At 37.7% G+C, this 13,366-nt stretch overlaps 1 protein-coding gene across 3 annotated transcripts in view; it reads right to left on the bottom strand.

Annotated features, from left to right (window-relative positions):
• The window catches only part of LOC127433074 (PDZ and LIM domain protein 5-like), a 112,737-nt gene that overhangs the window by 10,085 nt on the left and 89,286 nt on the right, over positions 1-13,366 (bottom strand). For all 3 annotated transcript variants that reach the window (XM_051684722.1, XM_051684720.1, XM_051684721.1), the window contains 2 exons: positions 10,299-10,441; positions 2,648-2,846 (listed from right to left, as the gene is read on the bottom strand). In XM_051684722.1, the coding sequence (XP_051540682.1) occupies positions 2,648-2,846; positions 10,299-10,441 (342 nt within the window). The remainder of the gene's footprint in view (positions 1-2,647; positions 2,847-10,298; positions 10,442-13,366) is intronic.

The raw sequence follows: 13,366 nt of genomic DNA on the forward strand, positions 1-13,366 counted from the left end.
AAATGTAAACTTTTACTCTTTTTTTCATACACTTTAAAAAAAGATATATTTATGCACTTTTTCCACTGCAATAGTACTGTATAAACAGTATAAACAAAAAGTGCACATTTTATTGTACAGTGAAGTTAAAGCTATAGTTTACCAAAATCCTCACATCATTTACTCACCCTCATGTTGTTCCACACCTGTATGTAAAACACAAAAGATGATGTTCGGCAGTATTTTAGTCTAAGTCACCATGTCACCTTGCATCTTTATCCATACAATGCAAGTGAATGGTGACTGAGGCTATCATTCAGCCTACAGTAACATCTCCTTTTGTGTGACGGTTTGGAGCATCATGAGGGTGAGTAAATGATGTCAGGATTTAAATTTTTGGGTGGATGTTATGAATGCTTAAGTTTGACTTCAAGCAGACACGGCGTCTCAAAGCTGCAGTTAAATTGCCATGTTCGACGTGTTATTTTTCACGTGATATGAGAGCTGTAGACTGTCCTGACACTGTGAAAACAGCCGTTTTGAGTCAATCTGGTATCGGTTCAGGTAATGTGAGGATGCAGCAGGGATGCGGGTTACAAATCGCATGATTAGCTGAAGGAAACAACAGACACTGCCGATATCAAATGGAGAAAACGGGAGACTTTAAGCTTGGATGTCACGGACACTTTTGCCAGGAGACTGCGAGTCTGTGCCCGGGCCGCGGCGGTGAAACGTATACCAGTGCACGCACTCTCGGGGGGACGAGCTGAAGGAGTTCGCTCTGAGATACTGAACGATAATAAACCAGCAGAGAGCATGAAGTTTCAGTGCTGTATGACCCCACACGGTCACGACAAATTAATCCGATGTTTCATTCTCTGCATATTAAACTTAGACACGATGGATGAGAACCGATCACATGCAAAGATCACACCAACACTGACCTTGACTGTAAGCTACTTCAAACCATAAATTACATTAAAATGTCCATTTTTTTCTGTTAGACTCTTGCATGAATCATCAATTATTTAACCCTCATAAAGCCAAGCATTAGAATCAATGTCTCTCGTGCATGTATTGTTTTGCCAATTTTGGAAAAATGTCAAAATTGCAACAACCGATTTTCAAAATTTAATCATTGTAATAGTTAATTACCAAAAGTAGAGGTTTTAAACCCATAATGCACAAAAGAATACAGAAATGTTTTTTTTCCCTAATTATAAACCCTCATGTTCTGTTGACACTTTTCCATGGTAATAGCCTACCATGGTTTTCCTATATAAGAATATGGCGGTCACTCAATACCAGTAACTAACAAAGTCACAACACTACTAACTTTTTTTACATAATTGTTGCTTTTCCAGTAAACAGGCTTCTTTTTCCAACCAGTGCTGTAGCCTCTCAAAAAGCCACATTTGTCACATTGCATTGTAAATCTAACACACTCACCACCCATCCTCTGTCTCTCTCCTATGTAGTGAATCAATTAAGTGAATCCAAATCATTTTAGTGAGTTTGCTCTTTCGGATGGTTCATGTAAATGAACTAGTTCACATAAATGATTCACTTGAGCCCCGCACAGCCTTAAAGACACTTTACATTCCTTTATGATGCAAAATATTTCATTAATTGCTGCCGTTTTTCGCTACCTTTTGACTCTATATAAAACAGTTTTTTTTTTAGCTTTATCGCTTTATATTTTGAATGCATTAATATGCTCAATTTAATAGTCGCCCTGGTTTTTTTAATGCACCAAAATTAAATGTTTAACTATCAGGTGATATTATTTAATTCTGCAATCTGAACTGCAAAATATTTCGCAATATTTTCTTTATAATAACTCTGAAGGTGTTTTTAAAGATTTCCTGTTTCAGTGGAATACCCATAATGAAAGGCTTATAACTCTACAAACATAAAACAAGGAGGGTCAAGTGTTTGGTATCATTTTAAAGAAAACTTTTCATCTTTTTAATGATATAGATTGATAAATTCAAGACTCTCAGTCTAAGAAACTGCTGAAAAACAACTTGAGTCATCTTTGTTCTTATTTTTCTGATTTGACACTATACACCTCAGAGTGTAAATAAGGTACTGCAGGTCCGACAAACTACTTTTTTTTTGTCCCCAATCATGTCACCTGTGACGGAGTAAAATTTTGTGTTGATAGGTCAAAGCAATAAAAAGTATTTATCCTACTCTCCAAAAACATCTCCAATTGTCGAAAAGCCTCTCCAAACAAATAAAACATAATAATTGTACATAAGTTGTAATTACACAGGCAAACACAACAATGACTATAGGTCTGCTTTCTCTTTTCAGAGAATACAGACATGATTTTAGTAATGGGATTTTACAGTATGAGTTTCATTCTGTGCCATTTGAGTCATCATTGAGTTTGTGTCATGTACTTGGCGCCATCTCCTGGTGGCCATATGTAATTACAGGGAATGGTTGCATGACTCTCTGCACGGGTCACTCAAAACAAACAAAGGAATTTTTATAGCGCCACAGAAACAAAGTGTTTATAGTTTTCCGAGAAATCAATCGACGAATAGCTTACTTATCATATGTTTTTGCATATTAAGCTGAGATAGAAGTATTTGAACATAAAAAAAAAAAAATTACACATCAGCTTTAAATTGCTTTAGTAAAAATGTGCATATCTTACCTGATGACCATGTTGCATTGAGCACACATTGGTGTGCGTGTGCCCGCAGGGATATGTTCAGCTCTTTGTACCAGCAAATCATCTTGGTCTTTAGGGTGAGCTTGAGGCGCAGGGCGATTTGGACCCTTCGGAACGCTGTTACTCACCCGTCCGAACGAGGGGCCCATCTGCGGAACAGGTGCACTTGCTTTGGGAAATCCTAATAAAAAAAAAAAAGAGATTTTAATCTGAGTGACCACTGGGTGAACTTTACCCACAACAGAGTCTGTGTTACACAAGACAAAACTGTGAGCGGTAATGAGATCGCCCTATATTGTGCACGGCCATGTAGCGTGACGGAAGGTGATGGAGAGTTCTAGTTAAGATACACAAGCTCTATCTCTACAGAAGAATTAATCTCTCAGGGGTTTGGAGGACAGAGCATCTGCGACCGGGACATCCACACCGGCCCGCTAGAAAACAAAGGATCACTTTACTCTGTCCAGGAAAAAAAATAAAAATCCCAGAGCGAGAGGAGACACCTGGCAAAATAATCTGCCTGTCTCGGGAGCTCTGGGAGTGGAAGGACAAGCCTTCTCTTCTCTGAGAAACAGCGGGTGGTCAGAGGTCAGCGCACTGCGACGGGCGACACAGAGATGCTCATTCAGATGGGTGCTAGAATCAAAGCTGCGCAGGTCACGGAGCAAGTGCCCTCTAGATTTCCGTGTCACAGAGTGAAAATGAGCTGAGTCAACAGATCTGTGTGCTCGCACGCCTGTGAGTCCAAAGCCTGAAAAATGCTGCCTTTGTAGACGGTATATAGAATCAAATGATTGATTCACATCCTGTCCATTAAGATACCTTCATCTGGTGGGTTTAAGGCAGCATAGGTCCCTAATCCTAAATGATGTCTAATAGTAATACATAAAGTAAATAATAATTACGCTTTATTTATCGTGTGATTCCATTTCAACTGAGAAATGAACATTGTGGTCATTAAAGGGATAGCACACCCAAATATGAAAATTCTCTCATTTTCTCACCCTCATGTTGTAACACAATGAAAGCGGATGATGACTGAGGCTAACATTCTTATTAATAACATCTATTGTGTAACATCTTAGAATCATTATAGATGGGTTATTCATGTTTGCTTGTCATGTGTGTGTTTACTGAGGGCTGTTGAAGGGCTCTGGGGGTAACATTTACTAAAACATCTGAACATTTACAACAATCTTACCTAAAACACATGGGGGTTACAATTCTTACCTCTAGTTTTATTTTAAACTATATAGCCTAATTATGGTCCAATGCATCAGTCACATGTTTCTCAGCAAGAAGTTATGAAATCATGTGCTGAATTACATTTATGTTGTTGCTCATGGCAGATACTTTTAACAAAGACTTTAACAGGTAGTTAATGGGCAGTTCACCCCAATATACTATTTCTGTCATTAATCACCAACAAGTCTGTATGACTTCTGGAACACAAAAGAATATGTTAGGTAAAATGTTAGTTCCAGTCACCATTCACTGTCACTAACATTTCCTTTTGAGTTCCACGGTAGAAAGAAAATCATAAAGGTTTGCACGTGATGACAGAATTACTATCACTAAATGTACAAGTCAAACTCACAGTTGCATTAAAATGGCCATTTAATGTTGACAATATGCACTGAAAACAGATGAAATCCTTGCTTATATGTATATTAAAGATAGAAAAGGATGTATTTTCATATTATGTATATTATTAATATTATAATATTTATGTTAATATTATTTATGCACATTTTTGCATAGTAATTAAAATGGACAGGGCAGAGACTATATCTGTACAGGTCAGATGGAGCTCCAGATAGATGGATGTAACAGGTGTTTAATTGTTTCACTTCTCCCTGCAGTAGTTCTGGTAGCAGTTTTTGTGTCTGCCTTTTTTGTCAAAGGTTCTGTAATATGATATGAGTGAGCGATATGCAGGGCCGGATTGGTAATCTGGCATACCGGGCATTTGCCCGGTGGGCCGACGCACTTTGGGGCTGATCAGGGGCGGACTGGCCATCGGAAGAACCGGGCCACGATAGGCTGAAATGAGCCGCCGCGTTATGCAAAACGGGCCACAAAACAGCGTCACGATATGCCGAAGGGGGCAGCGATATGCAGAAAAGGACAACGACGACCCCCTCCCCTCTCAACAACTTTTGGGCCAGTTTCTATGTAAAATCCCGGGCCGATTTCACTTCCAAGTCCACCCCTGGCAATATGAAAATGTGACGATACGAAAGGTGGAAAAACTAGATCACTCCGATGTTGCGTGCTTGCAATGATTACAGCTTTGCTTTGTTGATTAGAAACAGGAGCGATAGTTTAATTGAATCGCTCGCTTACAGAGATGCGGTACGACATCATTCGCACGTCAAATAAATATGCAACAAACTTACTTGTGACTTTCTTTCAGCACGTGCTTCCACGAAACTCAACAAGCGTTCAATGAGGTGCATGAGAGAGGCATGCGGAAGAGGCATTCATATCAGCCCCATTCAACAGCGTGCAGTGTAAAAAGCGTGCAACTGACTGGGCCAAGCAAGCGTTACGTTGCATAAAGGATATTAATGAACCATGTGAAATCTCAGCAGAGGCGCTCTTAGTTTTGCAGCAGCGGTGCGCAATGCATATAGGGGAAACACTGCTTCTGGTCATTCTTTTTCAGAAAAAATCCTTTTTAGCATCTTTTCATAATCCAAAACAAAACAATGGAAAAACAAGTCATTTTCCCATTTCTTCCTTGCTGCACGGAAAATGAAATAAAGAAATAAATAGTTTTGTTTAAACAACAATCAAATATTCAAGCCGTATTTTCATTTTATAAGCTACTCCTGAGCAATAAACATGAGAAATTGAGCTGATTTCTCATTTTTGCATTTTTTAAACAAAAAACAAGCAGTTTTCTCATTTTTGCCTATTTATTTAGAAATTACAACAATATTCAAAGCATGATTCATATTTAGGTTTTCAATTTTGATACAAAACACGAATGAACGCAATGTGCACGGATATTCTGTGGAAGCGGGTTGGTTCGGCCAGTCCACTCATCAGGGTCACACATTCATGCTCTGTGACGTGTCTTATCTGCAGCTGAGAGACATCTGTAGGATGTGCGGAGCTTTTCGCCAGCTCAGCTGTGATGAAGATGTTTGCGTGTGTAACAGACCACTTCCTGTCCAGAACACATCTGATGTCACACAGGCAGCCGGCGACGACTGGCTGCTTACTTCATGAGCAGGTGCCAATCTACAAGTCTACTAATATTCTCCAAAATAACATCTGGGCCTCTATAGGCTCTTCTGGATAAATATAAGCCTACTAATGAAATGTAAAGTCAAACTGGAGAAAAATTAAACAAGTGCAAAAACCTCAGTGAAATAAATGCAGGCGTCATCACAGATTTCTCCTGCAAATCTCCTCCTGAACGGATGAGCATATCCTGAGAACAGAGTGAGATAAGAAAACCTTTTCCTCTCAGCTAAGGAAACTGTTTTGATGTTTTAACCTCCCCATGTCACACGTGTCAATGTGAAATGTTTGTATTACATCAGTGAGGTCTTCTAAAAACCAAAGACGGATTTGAAGTTCTCAGTGCCCACAAAACCTGTCAAGAATCAGGTCATATTTCTCCCAAAATCAAAAGACAGAAATAATAATTATTTTGCATTGTGGCATTACTTTCATGATAATTAAGCATATTTCCCACCCAAATTATCATTACTATAATGGAAAAAAAAAAGTTAAATATTTATGCATCATGGTAGTATGTTGTACTGCCTTTAATTACCAAAACAAATAAAAATAATTAAAAAATAGTGAGAATTACAAAAACATTGTTGAGATGCTCAACAGTACTTCACATACTGTGCATAGTTGTCATGAAAATAATGCAAAACTGAAAAAATAAAAAATAAAATTTATATATATATATATATATATATATATATATATATATATATATATATATATATATATATATATATATATATATATATATAAACATTAATAAATATATTTTTAGGCCTGTTTTTAAAGTTGACATTTCAATTTCATAAAATTCCATCAAATTTAATTGTGTAATGTTTGACAAAATTAAATTAATATTTTTTTATTGTTGCATTTTATTAAAGATTTCTCAAATAAATTTGATGGAATTTTGTTGTGAAATTTAAATGCTTAAATGTTAAAATTATAATATATATATATATATATATATATATATATATTTTTTTTTAAATTTATTTATTTATTATTTTTTTTTTGTGTGTGTAATGCTCCTAAATAGGCTTCATTTTCTATATGTAAAATATGTACATAAGTGCAAAACAGTTTATTCACACAGATCAATATTAAGTCCTTTCTTATGTTAAATTCTCCTCCTTGTCCAGTAGGTGATGATATGCACGACGAATGAGAATTACCAAAAACAAAAGTAGAATGTGAAAGTGAAAGTGGAGATTGATAGTAAAAAAGGACTTAAATGTTGATCTGTATTGTTCTATCATATCACTTCTGAAGACATGGATTAAACCACTGGAGTCTTATGAATTACTTTTATGCTGCCTTTGTGTGCTTTTTGGAGCTTCAAAGTTCTGGTCACCATTCACTTGCATTGTATGGACCTACAGAGCTGAGATATTCTTCTAAAAATCTTCATTTGTGTTCTGCAGAAGAAAGAAAGTCACACATCTGGGATGGCATGAGGGTGAGTAAATAATGAGAGAATTTACATTTTAGGGGGAACTATCCCTTTAAGCATAGTTGTGTAAGAACATACATGTAAACATACTCAGTGATGTAAAAAGCTACTTTGGGAGCTATTGGAGTATTTAAAAGTCTCAATGGGTGGCGATCGCAGGACACAGATCTCTCTGCGAAATGATGCCCATCTGCTGCATGAGACGCCGGATGTCCTGTTCTCTCTTTGCTTGAGAGGAACACTTCTAATCTCACAGCTGGACTGCATGTCCTCACAGAGGGTCTGGAATCAATTCATGCAATGTGCTTTAATTGACGAGATCCTCTCACATTGAATGCGTCTGCCACCCCTGACCAATGACCCAAAGCTGCGCATGCACAACAGATCCGTAACACTGCAGGTATGGGGCTCGTGTAGGGGGTCGGCAAGGCGGGTGCGGACCGTTTGTGATCGAGCAAACAAGGAATATAAATGCGTCTCCCCATCGCTGCAGTTCATTTGGTGCATGTGGCACAGCTCCAGCAGCCGCCGGGCATTTATGCAGAGGCCGAGTGACTGTGAGGCACACACATACTGTATATTACACAGAGAGATACCTGTGTTCCCGCACCCTCCCGCCACACCGTCTGTCAGCAACCTGCTCTTAAGACCCCCGAGAGAAGCATGCTGGTAAACACGAGGCCTCGCTCGCAGCATACTGACAATGAGCCAACACTATAGCACTGATTCTCAAATTCAGGTTTTACTTCAGGATCCAGATTTTACATTGGACATCAAGTGGCGACTCAACGCAACACCAAAATTGTTTATCATACGAAAGTAAACAAAAATGTCTTTAAAATACAACACTGAAATGTATACATATTAACATGAACTGCATGGTATGAAGTAGTGGACAGGAAGGCAATTACATTTCTTTAAATAGTGTTCCCTCACAACAGTTTTGCGTTTTCTCACAAAAAGGTTTGCGTTCCCTCGCAATTATTTTGGGTTCCCTTGGCACAGTTATCCATCCTTTATGACAATTTACCATGGTAATCACTTTTAACCATTATATTTGTGGAGAAACTATAGTATTATGAATGGGCATGTTTTTTTATGAAAACCATGGTTTTAAAAAACATAATTGTACCACAAATGATCCGTGGTGTTACTATAGTAAAACTGTATCAACCATGTTGTTATGTATACATTTTTATCCATAATTTTGTGTAAAAGAATAGATAAACATAATAAAATATATTTTTTAATCATTTAAATAAATAGTTTTTACATTTATTAACACTTTTTTTATTTCTATAAAATGTTCCACAGACCCCCTATCGCCCAACTGGATCCAGTTTTTAAAACACCTGCACTTAGGGGCTCTGTAATACAGATTCATCAATATCCAAAATTATAAACATGAAACAGGCTGACAATTTCGGTGCTCTAGATGGTTGCTAGGGTGCTTTGGGTGGTTGCCAAGGTGCTGTAGATGGTTTCTAGGGTGTTTTGGGTGGTTGCTATGGACCTCTGGGTGGTTGCTAAGGTGCTTCGGATGGTTGCTATGGTGCTCCGGGTGGTTTCTAGGCTGTTTTGGGTGGTTGTTAGGGTGCTCCGGGTAGTTGCTAGGGTGTTTCGGATGGTTGCTAGGGTGCTCTGGATGGTTTCTAGGGTGTTTTGGGTGGTTGTTAGGGTGCTCTGGGTGGTTGCTAGGGTGCTTCGGATGGTTGCTATGGCACTCCGGATGGTTTCTAGGGTGTTTTGGGTGGTTGTTAGGTTGCTCTGTGTAGTTGCTAGGGTGTTCTAAGGGCCGAGTTACACACTGAACGTTTAATACTTAGTGTTTAAGGTTTGATCAAATCAATATGAGCAACAGCATTAGTCATGCTTGCCATAGCAAACGCCACTACTGAGGTTAGTGAAATAAAATGCTGTGGCGCCACCTAGTGTCCCCCAACATTACTGATCCCTGCACTAAGGGGCTCCATAATACAGATCCAACAATATCCAGACTTACAAACATGAAATAGGCTGACAATTTTATTTACTAAATATCTCTTGAGTTTCGATGGTTTCATGCTTTCAGTAATAATTCATTGCACAAAACACAAGGTTGCCCAAACCATGTTTATCCTCATTGCAAGAGGCTTTAATGTAGTCTGGGAGGCATTTCCTTTTCTGTTCATGTTTTGTGAGGATGAGTTCATGTCACACTACCTGTCCATGTTGACGTCTGTCTAATCTGACGAGCTTCTACCAAGTGATGGATGAATGAGTATCAAAATACTGTAGAGTTTGATTTCAACAATAAAATAAGTTCATGCAAACTAAAGTACATCTATCTATAGATAAGTCTATCTATTTTTCTATCCTAACAACAGAATTTATGATTAAATCGTCAGTTGCATTTTATTATTTGCATTTATCATAGTTTTTTTTCCCTTCTTTATCTGACCCCATCAGAACTGTAATGAAACCCATTTTGGGGTTTCGACCCGCCAGTCAAGAAGCACTACTGTAAAGGACACAAGCACACAAGCCCAAACACAGAGTGCTCTAATAAGACCCAGAGTAAATATTTACCCTCGGATCCGGCAGCGTTCCCGATGGAGAGCCAAACCAACAACACCTCAGCACTCTCTCATATGGAAAATATGTCTGCTTGATTTCATAAACCATTTCACTGTGAACCTGTTATGAGTATGTAGGCGTAGCATAAAATACAGCTCTCTTTTACAGAATCAGTGAACTCAGTGCTTGGTGCAGAGAGTGAACTGAAGCAATAAAAACACAAAGCAGCACAACGCTGCCACCTGCAGGACACACGAGGAGTGAAGTTTGTTTGTTGAGTCTTCTTGAAAAGGAATCTATATTCTCAAGGAGCACATCCATTTTTTATGAACATTAAATATTCAGACAGAATGAGGAAATGTAATTCAAACACACCTGCAGTGTTCCCAGACTGCCAGTTTTTGGTTGTAGGTGGTGTGACGCCGTTGCCCTGTCGAGGGACTCCAGCGGGGGTTTTGGTCATAGTTTTGACTGAAGATGTTACATGAGAACTGGGCTGAACATCCTCATCTTCCTCCCTGAAGACAAAATAATACAAAGAGTCTGATCTTCATCAATACTGGACAGATAAAGCAAACTACAGACACTACAAGAAATTCACATCAGGAACTCCTCCAATATAATTCTGATGATTTCTGAAAAGGCAAAAAGTTTCATACAGCTCAAACCATTGCGGCATTCAGAACTGAACTGAATTTAAATTGAGATATAATATATATATATATATAAAAAACAGGATGTAAGACTGTAATTGTAATTGTAATTTTAGAAATTATAATTAAAATGCAATGGAATTTACCACCAAAATCTTCAGAAAATGGAGCTAAACATCAATTTATGATCAACATTTTATATATATATATACTATAATTTGACTAATATATATACACACACACACACTGCATGTACGTATATACTTATATATATATATATATATATATATGTTATACATACTATAATTTGCCTAATACACACACACACACACACACACACACACACACACACACACACACACATACACATACACATACACACACACACACACACACACACTGTATGTACCTATATACTTATATATATATATATATATATATATATATATACATCCTATCTGCCAACAACCAAGAAAAACTGTGTCCAGGTGTATCTAGGAGAATTGGGGCTGTTTTAAAGGCAAAGGTGGTCACACTGAATATTGATTTAGCTTTTTTATGTTTACTGGACTTTGTATGACATTAAGTGATAAATGAAAACTATTTATGTCATTATTTTTGAAGACATCCTCACTATGCAACATTTTTCACAAGTGCTTAAATCTTTTCCACAGTACTGTATATATATATATATACAGCCAAATTTTGATGTAACAGAAATTTCATTTTTATTTGTTTTAAAAGTACTGAACTTGGGTTAGGGTTTAACATTTAGAGAACTTTGTCTGATCAGTTGAGAAAATGTGTTCTGCATATGCAGGAATAAATAGCAATAATTAGTCAAAATAAATGATGTAATTATTTTTGTGTTATTGGAAAACTAGTGAAATGTATCTGTTGTGTGACTGTTGAATTTCTCTGAACTGAAATTCACTAATTTCCTCTTTCTGTCTTTTCAGTTCAAGTTGCAATTGTACATCATGTAGGGTGTGAATACTTCAGCTCAAAATCCTAAATTGAAACCGATCCAATATTTAAATCCTGAATTTTGCACAAAACTGCTACAGTCAAATTATCTTCATGCTTTAAATCTGAAACCTTTTAGTAGATGACTGCATTTATTTGAATGTCAGTTTACTATGTATAACTTGATTTTCATGCAAACATGTGGTCAGACCGCAGAGATGAGGCTGTTTAAACACAGAAGTGGATCAGTGACTCACTAAATAGAATTTCACCCTCACATGAGACAGGAAACAGTGTCAAACAGGACCTGTTAGAGTCAATTATGCATCACACATGTACACACATGCCCTCAACAATGATACAGACCGTTACACGGATGTATTTCTGGCTCTGACCCACATCACATGACAAACATGAGCAGATTGGGCAAATAAAAGAGTCCGGTCAGAGCAGCGGTCCCAGATGGTTTGATAATGAAGAAAATGAGTGCCAACAAACATTTCAGCTCCATACCTGAAACACCCTACTTTAAGAATACGTCCAGGTCATATTTCACCCCAAAATCAAAAGAAAGAAATTATATTTTGCATAAAGAAAATTAAGCTTATTTTAAGGATGAGATTTTTTTTTTTTTTGACAATTACACACATTTACCCCCCAAATTATCCTTACTCAGCCAGTACAACAAATACCACCATGATGCATGAATACTTTACAATTTATTTATTTATTTATTTTGTATAACAGTAATGAGACAGTGGCGGTAAAACATAATTTTGAATTATTTTCTTTTGATTATGGGGTTGAAATGTGACCTGGACATGTTTGTGACAGGCTTCATGAGAAAACCAAGATATTAAAATGTTTTTTTGTTTTTGTTTTGTTTTTGGACATGGTATCATGTTATTACAAAGGTATTCTATGGAGTACATTAGCGTACCACGTTGACAGCATGGTACGTTAATTAAGTAATCACTCAGTACTTTGGCAAAATTCCAAAGTACCATTGTATTACTATCTGATACCGTAGTACAGCCACAGAGTTTGTGTATGGGTACTGCTGACAGTTTTTAACAGCAGCGGTGAGTGAAGGCGGTTCAGCTGAATGTGGCCGCAGTCTGCAGCTCGACGTGTGCCAGAAACACACGCTAGGGGTCAAACAGGGCACATATGCACTGACCAACTGCTTACACGTGTCCAACATATTGACATGACAACAACAGAAGGTGACTGTGAACTCAAGAGTTCATCTGAAAATTAATTTTACCCAGAGAAAGCCGCCATACGGCTGAATTAACAGACTTGAATCTTTATAGCTCACCATGTGATGGCTATTGAAAACCAAAACACTGCATGATAGGTTAATTTAGAGAGAGAGAAAAAAAATAACAGAATTACAATACTGCAGAATTCTGCTACTTCTAAAATGTTTTTAATGAAGAAAAAAGTAAGTACCTATATACCCACTACAAGTTATAGTTAATAATAAACTTCCCCTCGGTTTTCGGCGCCCGTCGGGACTGCTGACGGCTGTCACGGACTTTCCTTTTCATCATGGGCCCTCCCTGTAGATAAGCCACTGATTTGAGCAGATTTGTATATTTTCAAAAGGAAATGTGGGTTGCGTTTGTACATGCAGAACTCACTGCCATGATGCTAGAGTGTTGTGAGTGATTGCCAGGGCACTGCTATGTGATTGCTAGGGTGCTCTTGGTGGTTGAAGGGGTATCCTATGTGGTTGCTAGGGTGTTCTGGGTAGTTGCTAGGGTGCCCTTGGTGGTTGCTAGGGTGTTCTGGGAGGTTGTTAGGGTGGTCTAGATAGTT

This window comes from Myxocyprinus asiaticus, chromosome 42, assembly GCF_019703515.2.
Source record: "Myxocyprinus asiaticus isolate MX2 ecotype Aquarium Trade chromosome 42, UBuf_Myxa_2, whole genome shotgun sequence".
Taxonomy (NCBI): domain Eukaryota; kingdom Metazoa; phylum Chordata; class Actinopteri; order Cypriniformes; family Catostomidae; genus Myxocyprinus; species Myxocyprinus asiaticus.